Source organism: Macaca thibetana, chromosome 14 (assembly GCF_024542745.1).
Source record: "Macaca thibetana thibetana isolate TM-01 chromosome 14, ASM2454274v1, whole genome shotgun sequence".
Taxonomy (NCBI): Eukaryota; Metazoa; Chordata; class Mammalia; order Primates; family Cercopithecidae; genus Macaca; species Macaca thibetana.
In genome coordinates this window covers 50661723-50673949 of record NC_065591.1, presented here as the reverse complement: position 1 = coordinate 50673949, position 12227 = coordinate 50661723, and the positions used below count along the sequence as shown (strand labels likewise).

Sequence of the window (12227 nt, the reverse complement as noted above, 5' to 3'; positions counted from 1 at the left end):
TCACAAGAACAGAAAACCAAACACCACACGTTCTCACTCATAAGTGGGAGTTGAACAGTGAGAACACATGGACACAGGGTGGGGAACATCACACACTGGGGCCAGTCCGAGGGGGGAGGCCTGGGGGAGGGATAGCGTTAGGAGAAATACTTAATGTGTGTGACAAGCTGATGTATGCAGCAAAACACCATGGCACGTGTATACCTGTGTAGCAAACCTGCACATCGTGCACATGTACCCTAGAACTTAAAGTATAATAATAATAAAAAATTGATGGGTAAACACAATAATAACTTTCTTTTAGCATTTATGAAATACGTAGAAGTCAATATATGACAACAGTAGCATAAAGGGTAGTCAAGGGGTAAATGGACTTAAATTTGTCATAAGGTACTAGCAATGCTTGAAAAACAGTAAAAAGTTCTAATTTAAGATAAACTAATAATCAAAGATGAACATTGTAATATCCAGGGGGCCAATTAAAAGACCAATAGAAAAAGATATAACTAAAAAGCTTATAAGGAGATAAAATGACATGATTAAAAAAAACTTGAATAAGAATCTGAGAAAAGAAAAGCAAAAACAGAAGCAAAAACAGAAGAAACACTTAAAAAGTAAATAGCAGCATGATGGATTAAGCACACTTTATTACATTAAATATATACCTTTGGGGCAGAGGAAGGGATCTGACTAGAGTTGTCAGTATATTATCTGAAATGTCAAGTTTTCAACAAAAAATTACACTCCAATTAAAAGACAAAGATTAGGCTGGGCACTGTGACTCACACTTGTAATCCCAGCACTTTGGAAGGCTCAGGTGGGTGGATCACCTGAGGTCAGGAGTTCGAGACCAGCCTGGCCAACATGGTGAAACCCCATCTCTACAAAATACAAAACTAAAAAATACAAAAATTAGCCAGACGTGGTGGTGGGTGCCTGTAATCCCAGCTACTTGGGAGGTTGAGGCACGAGAATCGCTTGAACCTGAGAGACAGAGATTGCGGTGAGCCGAGATTGTGCCACTGCACTCGAGCCTAGGCGACAGAGTGAGACTTTGTCTCAAAAAAAAAAAAAAAAGAATCTTCTGACTGCTCATTGGTTGATGTCCAAATTATGCTGATCCCCTGACTTCCAGGAAACCATGCTTAAAAATATAATCAAAAACTTAACAGAAAAAGCTAACAGAGAACTAAGTAACTACACATTGCAGTAGAAACAGAATCTACACAATTAATTCAGGTAAGTCACTAAACAAATAATCAGAAAGAAGAAAACAAACACAAAACCAGCAACATAATAGACCTTTGGTGTTGGAGGGATCTGATATAAAGCTGTTACAGTATTTTATGTAAAATGTACAATTTTTAACAAAAATATATGAAACATGCAAAGATACAAGAAATTTTTGACATATACCCAAGGAAAACGTAACCAACAGAAATTATCCCTGAAGTGGATTAGAGTTTGGACTTAGTATAAAACAAAATTGTGACATGGTTTTAATAATTATAGAGTAAGGCTACTTTTACCTCAATATTGGATTAGTGGTTCTAGCCAGGGCAATTAGGTAAGAAGGAATAAAAGGAAAAAGTAAAACTGTGTTTGCAGATGGCATGAGCTTATATATATAAAATCCTAAGAAATTCACTAAAACCTATTATCATCAATAAATAAGTTTATCAATGTGGCAGGATATACAAAAATCAATTTATTTCTATATGCTAACATTAAGGAATCCAAAACTCAAGTTACAAAAAGATTTCCATTTACAGTTAGCATTAAAAAATCTTTGAAATAAATTTAACAAAATAGTATAACACTTTGACAATGAAAACTATAAAATATTGTTGAAATTAAAGAAGACCTAAATATATTGGAAGACATTCCACGTTTAAGGATCAGAAAACTTAATATTATTAAATGGCAGTATTCTTTAAATTGCACTAGATTCGATACAATCCTTATCAAAATTTCAGCTTTGCCAGAATTGACAGTCTGATGCTAAACTTCATGTAGAAATGCAAGAGTCCCAGAATAGCCAAAACAGTTCTTTAATAAAAAAGAAGAAAAAGTATGAGGACTCCCACTTTCAAATTTTAAAACTTACTATCAGGCTACAATAATTTAGATAGTATGGTACTGGCATAGAGATATTTCTGTTCAATGAAATAGAATTCAGGTTTTAGAAATAAACCTTGACATATATGGTCAAGTGATTTTCAACAAGGATACCAAGATAATTCATTGAGGAATGAATCATATTTTCAATAAATAGTGCTGGGACAAGTGGTTATGAACATGCAAAATAATTGATTTAGAATCCCACCTCTCACCATACTGAAAAATTAACTTGAAATACATCATAGACTCAAATGTAAACATTAAAGCCATAAGAGAGAACAAGTGTCGGCAAGAGTGTGGAGAAAAGGGAAACTTCTGTACACAGGGAATGTAAATCGGTGCAGCCATTATGGAATACAGTATAGAGATTTCTCAAAAAATTAGATAGAACTGACATATGACCCAGCAATTTCTCTTCTGGGTATATACCCAAAGGAAATGAAATCAACACCTTGTAGAGATATCTGCTTTCCCATGTTCATTCACAGTAGCCAAGGTTTGGAAATAACCTAACTGTTAATCGATGGATGAGTGGAGCAAATAATATTTATATTTTTATATATATATATAAAATGGAATATTATTTGGCTTTATCAAGGAAGGAGATCCTGCCATTTGTGACAACATGGATGAACCTGGAGAACATTATGCTAAGTGAAATAAGTCAGACACAGAAAGAAAAATACTACTTGGGGTCTCACTTATATATGGAATCTGCAAAAAAAGTCAAGATTCATAGAAAAAGAGTAAAATGGTGGTTACCAGGAGCTTGATGGGGTAGTGGAAATGGGGAAATAGAGGTCAAAGGCTACAAAGTTGTAGATATATAGGATCAAGAAGTCTAGAGATCTAAAGTACAGCATGAAAACTATAGTCAATAATAATACATTGTATACTGGAAATTTTGCTAAGAGAATAGATTTTTAGGTGCTCTTACCACACATACATACACAAAAGGTGTCTGTGAGATGATGGATATGTTAATTTGCTTGACTGTAGTAACCATTTCACTATGTTTGTGTATATCAAAACATCATGTTCTATGCCTTAAATATGTACAATAAAAAGAAGCAAAAATAAAAGCACACATTATGAAAAAAGCTTCCATTATACCCTTTGTACTAGAAAATGAACTGGAAGCCAAATAAAAGAAAAAGGATTCCATGAGGAATAAAAGTTAAAACCATAAAACTTATAGAAGAAAACATCAGAGAAAATATTGTGACTTTGGGTTTCGAGTAAGGCATTCTTAAATGTGATACCAAACGCATCGTCCATAAGTGAAAAATATTGATACATCAGAATTCATCAAAACTGAAAACATTTGTACTTTAACAGACAGCATCAGGAAAGTGAAAAGACACAGGATAAGATAAAATGTTGGCAAATCATATTTGACAACAGGCTTGTATCCAGAATATGTAAATAACTCCTGACAACTCAATAAGAAAAAGAAAAAATGGCCTGATTAAAACATAGATCTCAACCTGGGCAACCTAGCAAGACCCTTTCTCTACAAGAATAATAATAATAATAATAATAATAATAATAAATTAGTTGGGCATAGTGGTGTGACTTGTGGTGGCACCAGCTGCTCAGGAGGCTGAGTTAGGCGGATCACTTGATCCCAGGAGGTAGAGGCTGCAGTGAGCTATGCTGATACTGCAGCACTCCAGCCTGGGTGATAGAGCCAGATCCTGTCTCAAAAAAAAGTATAAATAAAAATAAAAGAAGGGAAAGAAAATAGAAGGTCTGAATAAATGTTTCTCCAAAGAACATATACAAGTGGCCCATAACCATATGAAAAGATGCTCAGGATCATTAATATTTTGGAAAATACAAGTCAAAACCACAGGGAGCTACCATTTTACACCCACTAGGATGTCTGTAATTATAAAGACAGACAGTAACATGTTTGGGTAAAAAATATTCAGAAGTTAGAACACTATACAATACATTGCTGATGGGAAAGTAAAATGATATAGCCACTTTGGAAGACAATTTGGCAGTTTCTCAAATTTTAAACAAGTTACCATATGACCCAGAAATTCTACTCCTTGATACATATCCAAGAGAAGTGAAATCGTAGGTCCACACAAAAACTTGTACGTAAATGTGTATAGCAGCATTATTCATAGTAGCCAAAATTAGAAACAATTTGGCTATCAATAAATGGTTAAACAAAACGTGGCTTAACCATACAGTAGAATATTTTTTGTCACAAAAATAAAATGGAGTAGCACTACGTGGCATACCGTTGAATGAACCTTGAAAACATTATGCTAAGTTAAATAAGGCAGTCACAAAAGACTACAGAGTGTACAAATCTACTCATATAAAATGTCTAAAATGGACAGATATATAGATATAGAAAGTGTATTAGTGGTTACTATGATTTTAATGTTTGTGTACCTCCAAAATTCACATGTTGAAACCTAATCCCCAATGAAACAATATTAAGAGCTGGAGCCTTTTGGAAATGATTAGGTCATGAGGTTGGAGCCTTTGTGAATGAGATTAGTGCCCTTATAAATGAGGCCTGCGGGAGCTAGCTATCCTGTCAGCCATGTGAGGATACAGTGAAAAAATTACCATCTGTGAGGCAGAAACTGAGCCCTCACCAGACATCAAGTCTGCTGGCACCTTGGTCTTGGTCTTCCCAGCCTCCAAAACTGTGAACAGCCAATTTCTGTTGTTTACAAATTACCCAGACTAAAGTATTTTTTATAGAAGCTTGAATGAACTAAGACAGTGGTCACCTGTGACTATGGGTAGGAGGGACAGCAATAGGGAATGACTGCTGATGGGTATAGGGTTTCTTTTTGAGTTTATGGAAATATTCCAGAATTAGATAGTGGTGATAGTTTCACAACTCTGTGGATTTCTAAAATTCCCTGAATTGTACAATTTAAAATAGTAAATTTTATGGTATGTGTATGATATCCTAAAAAACTGTTTAAAAAACACATAAGCATGTTCTGTCACCACAGTGTAATTAGATTTAAAAACATCTATCAATAGATCTGCAGAAAATCCTCAAATTATAAATAACCTATGAGTTAAGAAAAAACAATGAAAATTAGAAATTATTTTGAGCTGAATAATAATGAAAATAGGACTTATTAAAATGTGGGAAGAAGCTAAAGCAGTGCTTTGTTGGGAAATTTATAGCAAAAAAAGAGAAAAATTAAAAATCAGTTAAGCTTACATTTTAAGAAGCTGTAGGTTTAACAGCAAAGTAAACCAAAAGAAAGAAGAAAACGTGACACTGATACAAAAAGATGACACTGATACAAAAAATGATAAAAAGTCTGAAGAGTCATATATCTTCTAACGAAATTCAACCTGTAGTTAAAAACCTTCCTACAAATAAAATTGTAGCTCCAAATGACTTTACTGGTAAATTCTTCCCAATATTTAATATTGTTATGAAAGATTATATCCAGTGCCTTAGTTTTCTATAGCTGCTTGCTGTAAACTGAATATTCATATCCCCTCACTTACACCCCAATTCATATGTTGAAACCTAATCTTCAATGTGATGGTATTTGGAGCTGGAGCCTTTGGAAGTTGATTAGGTCATGTGAGTGAACTCTTTGTGAATGGGATGAGTGCCTTATAAAAGAGACCTCAAAGAGCTCTCTAATCCCTTCCACCATGTGAGGACATGGCCATCAGTGAAACAGGAAGTGGGCCATGATCAGACACCACATCTGCCAGTGCCGTGATCTTGCACTTTCCAGCCTCCAGAACTGTGAGAAATAAATTTCTCTTATTTATAAAATACCTAGTCTATGGTATTCTGTTATAGCAATCCAAATGGACAAAGACATTACTGTATCAAATTACCATATGCTTAGTGACTTAAGTAACACAAATTTATTCTTGTAATTCTGGAGGTCGATGTTTGAAATTGATCTCATTGGGCCCAAAGCAAAGTGTCAGCAGGGCTGTGTTTCTTCTGGGATAATCCATTTTCTTTGCATTTTCCAGTTTCCAGAGGCCTTCCTAGAGCTTGCCTGCCTGCATTCCTGGCCCATGACCCCATTACTCCATCTTCATTGCCAGCAATGTCAGTCTGAATCCTGATGCTGCCATCTCTCTGGCTTTTTTATGTCTGACTCTCTCTTTTACTTAGGCATAGGACTCAGCCGTGTGTGACTCTTATAATGACAAGAACCCTTGTCATTACATTGAGCGCAACTAGATAATCCAGGATAATCTCCCCATCTCAAGGTTAACTGATCAGCAACCTTAAATCCATTTGCAATTTAAATATCCCTTTGCCATGCAATCTAACATATAGGTTCTGTGGTTTAGGATATGGACGTCTTTGGGGGTGATTATTCTGCTTACCACAGCCAATCTTACACATCTCTTTCACTGAAAAGGGAAAGAGGAAACACCAAATTTTTATAAGGCCAGCATAACCCTAATATCGAAACCTGACAAGGATATTACAAGAAAATTAGAAGCCTACATCTCTTGTGAATATAGATACAAAAATCCTAAACAAAAAGTTACACATATAATTGAGTAATATATTAAAATGTTAATACCATAATGTCCATGTTAGGAAGTATTATTACAGGAATATAAAGTCTGTTTAACCTTTGAAAATTCACTGCATTAATAGAATAAAAGAGAATAATCATATGGTCATCTTAATTGGTACAGAGAAAGCTTTTCATGTATGTTCATTTGATAAATTTGATAATTACAATAAAAAATTTTAAGCAAATTGGGGATAGAGGGAACATTTTTAATCTGATAAAGTATCTATCAAAAATGTTTTTCAAACATAATACATAATGAAATACTGAGCATTTTTCTCCTGACTTTGGAAACAAGATAAAGATGTTCACTGTAAACACTTGTCTCCAACATTATCCTGTAATTTCTAGACAATGCATGAAGACAAGATAAAGAAACAGAATAAATACTGGAAAGGAAGATATAAACCCTTTTCTTTATTTGCAGATTGCTGTTTTGTATATATAGAAAATCTAGAAGGCTCTAAAAATATAGAATTAAGTAAATTTTGCAATATTTTAATTGTACAGAAAAATTAATTGTATTACTCTATACTATCAGAAAGTGGTTGAAAATGAAATTTAGAACACCATTTACCTCAGCATCAAAAGCCATCAATTACCTAGAGATAAATTTAATAAAAAATATGCAGTGCTGCTACACTCCATGATTTTAGGGAAAAATTTCCGTAACAAGACATAAAAATACTTACCATATGGGATTAGATGAATAAATCTGACTACATGAAAATTAATAACCTCTTTATTAAAAAGTCATATAAAGGCCAGGTGTGGTGGCTCACACCTGTAATCCCAGCACTTTGGAAGGCCAAGGCTGGTGGATCATTTGAGGTCAGGAGTTCAAGACCAGCCTGGTCAACATGGTGAGACCCCCATCTCTACTAAAAATGCAAAAAAATTAGCCGGGCATGGTGGCGGGCGCCTGTAGTCCCAGCTACTCAGTAGGTTGAGGCAGGAGAATGGCATGAACCTGGGAGGCAGAGCTTGCAGTGAGCCGAGATCTCGCCACTGCACTCTAGCCTGGGCAACTGAGCGAGACTCCGTCTCAAAAAAAAAAAAAAATTAGCCAGCCAGGTGTAGTGGCGGGCACCTGTAATCCCAGCTATTTGGTAGGGTGAGGCAAGAGAACTGCTTGAACCCAGGAGACAGAGGCTGCAGTGAGCTGAGAGTGTACCACAGCACTCTGGCCTGGGCGATAGAGTGAGACTCCATCAAAAAAAAAAGTCATAAAAAGATTTGAAAATAGTAATAACATCTGAGAAGGAACTAGAATTCAGCTGTATAAAGAACTTTGTCAGTGGAAGAATTATGGACAACTATTCATTTTCTGTTGCTGCATATCAGATTACAACAAATATAGCAGTTTTTGTGCAAGAGTCCACACACAACTGAGTCCTCTGCTTAAGGCGTCGTAAGTCTCGAAACTAGATGTTGGCTCTTCCTTGTTCTCATCTGAAGAATCAGCTGAGAATGAATCGACTGCCAGGCTCATTCAGGTTGTCCTCAGAATTCATTTCCGTTGGTTGTGGATTCTTGATGGCTCTGGGTTCTTGATAGCTGTTGGCTGGAGGCCACCCACAGTTTGTAGAGGCTGCCCATAGTTTTTTGTCACATGGTCTTCCTCACTATGGCTGCTCACTTCATGGAGTTAGCAAGGAGAATCTCTAGAGTGAGTCTCTAGCAAGATGGAATCCATAATGAAACATAATCATAGGGGTGACATCCTGTCATCTTTCTTTTGATAAGAAGCTAGTCACAGATGTTTTCTACACAAAGACATGAACACCAGGGAGCAAGGGTTAATGGGACTACCTTAGAGTGTGTCCATCACCACAAGCCAATGGAAAAATTGGCAAAAGACTTGAACGAGCATTTCAGCAGAAAACTATACAAATGGCATATAAACATGAAATGTGTTTAACCTTATTAGTAATGAGGAAATTAAAAAGTGAGGGTACAGTGCTCTTTTATTTACCATCAGATTGGCAAAAAATAAAGAACATTATATTTATACACACACACATATGCAGAGAAAGAGAGAAAGTTTGTTTTAAGGGATTAGCTCACACAACTGTGAGGGCTTGCAAGGCAGGCAAGTAGGAAATTTTCAGGACAGTCTGGCAGGCTGGAAATTCCAGCAGGGGTTAATGTTGCAGTCTTGAACCTGAGACAAAATTTTTTCCTCTTTGTGAGACCTCAATCTTTTCTTGTAAGGCTCTAAGCTAATTGGATGAGGTCCACCCATGTTATAGAAGTTAATCTGCTTTACTCAAAATTTATCGATTTAAATGTTAATCACATCTGAAAAATATCTTCATGACAACATCTATACTAGTGTTTAAATAAACAACTGAGCACCATAACCAAGTTGACACCAGCGCACACATCTATAAGTTTACTAGTATGCCTGAAAATATTGTAGCTCCTTAATGACTGTTACTTGTTTTCCTTTCTGAATGAGACTTTACTTGGGTCTTTATTTTCAAATAAGGTTATAAATCTGCCTGCCTCTTTCCAGATATATCCATACTGCTTTAGTTTGAGGCACTCAGCAAAGGTTTCTGGAATAAATAGACAGAATTATAGACTCATCTTATGTGTTGCTGAAGCACACTGTTTTATTCCCTTATTAAGCACTTAGCACTTGTTTGTATTCTTCACTATGTGCTAGCTTCATTGAGTTTCAGGGATGGCATCTTTTTCTCCATTGTGAAACCCAGTGTATTTTCCAGCATATAGTAAGCTCTAAATATTTGTTGAATGAATGAATCAGCTGGAAATATTTTCATGTAATTTTTAAAGCGATCTGACATTGCGTTAGCATATGATGTTGTTCTCAACTTGCTTAATGCTATTAAGAATTTTAGTTCTTTGGCCAGATGCAGTGGCTTAAGCCTGTAATCCCAGCATTTTGGGAGTCTGAGGCAGGGGGATCACTTGAGCCCAGGAGTTTGAGACCAGCCTGAGCAACATCGTGAAACCCTGTCTCTACAAAAAAATACAAAAATTAGCTGGGTACAGTGGCTTGTGCCCGTAGTCTCCAAGACCAGAGGATCAATTGAACCCAGGAGGTTGAGTCTGCAGTGAGCCATGATTGTGCCACTGCACTCCAGCCTGGGCAATGGAATGAGACCCCATCTCACACACAAAAAAGAGAATTTAAATAAAATTTAATTTTATTGAATTGAAAATAATTCAATAAACTTTGGTAGAGATGCTTTGCTCATGTGGATTATCAGTCTGATAGGGACACATAGGTGAAAGTTAAAGACCAATAGGAATTAGGAAAATTTCTGCCATACAGTATGTATGTTTTAGTCATACCGTTCACATTTACCTATTATAAATGTAGATATTTACCCAACAAGGGGTGTTTACCCAGCAGCCATTGATCATGACAAATATGGCAAATATTGCTTAAGTTTCTAGAATATCTTGAGGCCCCATGTAGGAATTTATCATTTAATTGTAAATAATTTGCTTTTTTAAATAAGGAAAAAATCCATAAAGACACAAATATATTTAATAAACATATACACATAAATACATTCTTATTTATCTGTCTCCTTTCTTTTAATTTTTTAAGGTGTTTTATCCAGTCTGAGTCCTGTGAATTCTTCCAACTATGGACCAATGGCTGCTGGCTCTCTAACTAATCGATCACCCATAGAATTTCCTGATACTGCTGATTTTCTTAATAAGCCAAGCATTATTTTACAGAGATCTCTGGGCAATGCACCTAATACACCAGATTTTTATCAGCATCTTAGAAATTCTGATAGCAATCTGTGTAACAAGTAAGTTTCCCAACTGTTTATTATTTCTTTTTCAAAATGTTGATTACAGTTAAGTCCTCAACATTTTGGATAGGTTCTTGGAAACTCCAGCTTTTAAGCATTTATAAATGACCATATTTTTTTCGGTGTTATAATGAAATGCCATTATTTGAAGATGTGCTATAAGTTGTTTCACTTAAAATGTCAGTTCTTAAAATGTCAGTTTTCAAAAACTTATCAATGATATTGAGGACTTTACTGTATTTTAATAAAGTATTACCGGTTTTCTAGTTCTTTGTTATAACTAGATGATGGATTCAGCCTATATTCTTTTCCTTATTTATGTAGTAGTTTTTATTCTAAATAAATGTCTTCTTATTTTAGTGGTTATTAATTTTTTAAATTAAATGGTCTCCATTTGAGGTAAAATGTAATGGTATTCTACCCATCCTAAGATCTTAATATTAAATTATTTTAGTATACACTGCTTTAGTACCTATTGATAGTACCCAGTTCATATGGTGTTTGATCTTATTTCTGCTTTACTAATAGTAGAAGTTTACCTCAGATCCAGTGTTGACTTTTCAAAAATATTTTGTTTCCTTCAAGGACACATAGATACTTTCTAGGTTAAAGCCTTTTAACTTTATAGAGATTGGAATATTAGGATGTGTTGCAGTTGGGATCTTGGTTAAAAATTAAACAGATTTTCTAATTGTGTTCAGGTAAAAAACTTTTACCTCATTTACCATATATATTTATCTATTTTATTCTATAAGCTGTGGACATCAAATACTGAAATATGTTTCAACATCTGAATCAGACAGTACAGATTGCTGCAGTGGAAAATCAGGTGAGATTACAAAAGTCATATGTATTTGAGTTTAAGATAAATTTCTTACGGTGGTTTTTAGAATGGGAAAATGAATGAGTTTAACTTCAGTTTATCCATCTTTAAAATGAAGATTATTCTTTTTTACCCACTTCACACAGGATTTATTTAGAACAAATTATAAATAATAGATGATGAAAGTAATTCAAAGAATAAAAATGTCCTGTACAAATGAATGTAGTCTTCTTATGTTATATCTGTTGTTTATAAATAGTGAAATTATTTGTATTAACATTGAAATTTGTACTGCACAATCTAAACCCAAAAGGTATAAATTTTTTATGGCATAAAGAGGAGTTGTTTTAAAGTGTGGTTAATTATATCATTCTGAAATATTTTATATCCTCAAACAAGAAATGTTGTTGTTGATGAAATTATAGTTGTTTTATAACCTTAAAAATTGATGACTCAAACTACCAGTAGTAGTTAACTAAGTAATTCAGACCAACATTTCCCCTGAGGGCAACTAGAAAATGTGGACGAATTATTATTTTTTTTTAATCTACTTGAAGCCATTGAAGAACTAAAAAGATCCTGTGAATCACCCATACAAGATCTGTTGGAAGATAGAACTCCAAGAAAGTGAGCCTGGAGTTTGGGGCTATCAAAAGAGTATATTCCAGTTCCACAGAGACCAGTGACTAATAGGATGAGCAATTTTATTAGTAGCTTCATGGGACTAGGAAGACAGAGACTAGAGTTGAAGGCTTGCCATGGTATGGATAACTTGATAAACTCTAAAGTGTTGTACCCTAAGAAAAAAGTTAAACCAAAAATAGATAAGCGTTTTCAGGGATTGTAGGCTCTTCTCAATCTGTTTACATACCATAAAATTTACCTTTTTAAAGTGTGCAATTTAATAGTTTTTTGTTTTTTGCATTTTAA

General features: G+C 34.7%; 1 protein-coding gene across 2 annotated transcripts in view; it reads left to right on the top strand.

The window, feature by feature from the left end:
- Window positions 1-12227, top strand: part of PDE3B (phosphodiesterase 3B) — a 215513-nt gene that overhangs the window by 152488 nt on the left and 50798 nt on the right. For both annotated transcript variants that reach the window (XM_050759408.1, XM_050759409.1), the window contains exons 6-7: window positions 10261-10471; window positions 11230-11303. In XM_050759408.1, coding sequence (XP_050615365.1) covers window positions 10261-10471; window positions 11230-11303 — 285 coding nt within the window. The remainder of the gene's footprint in view (window positions 1-10260; window positions 10472-11229; window positions 11304-12227) is intronic.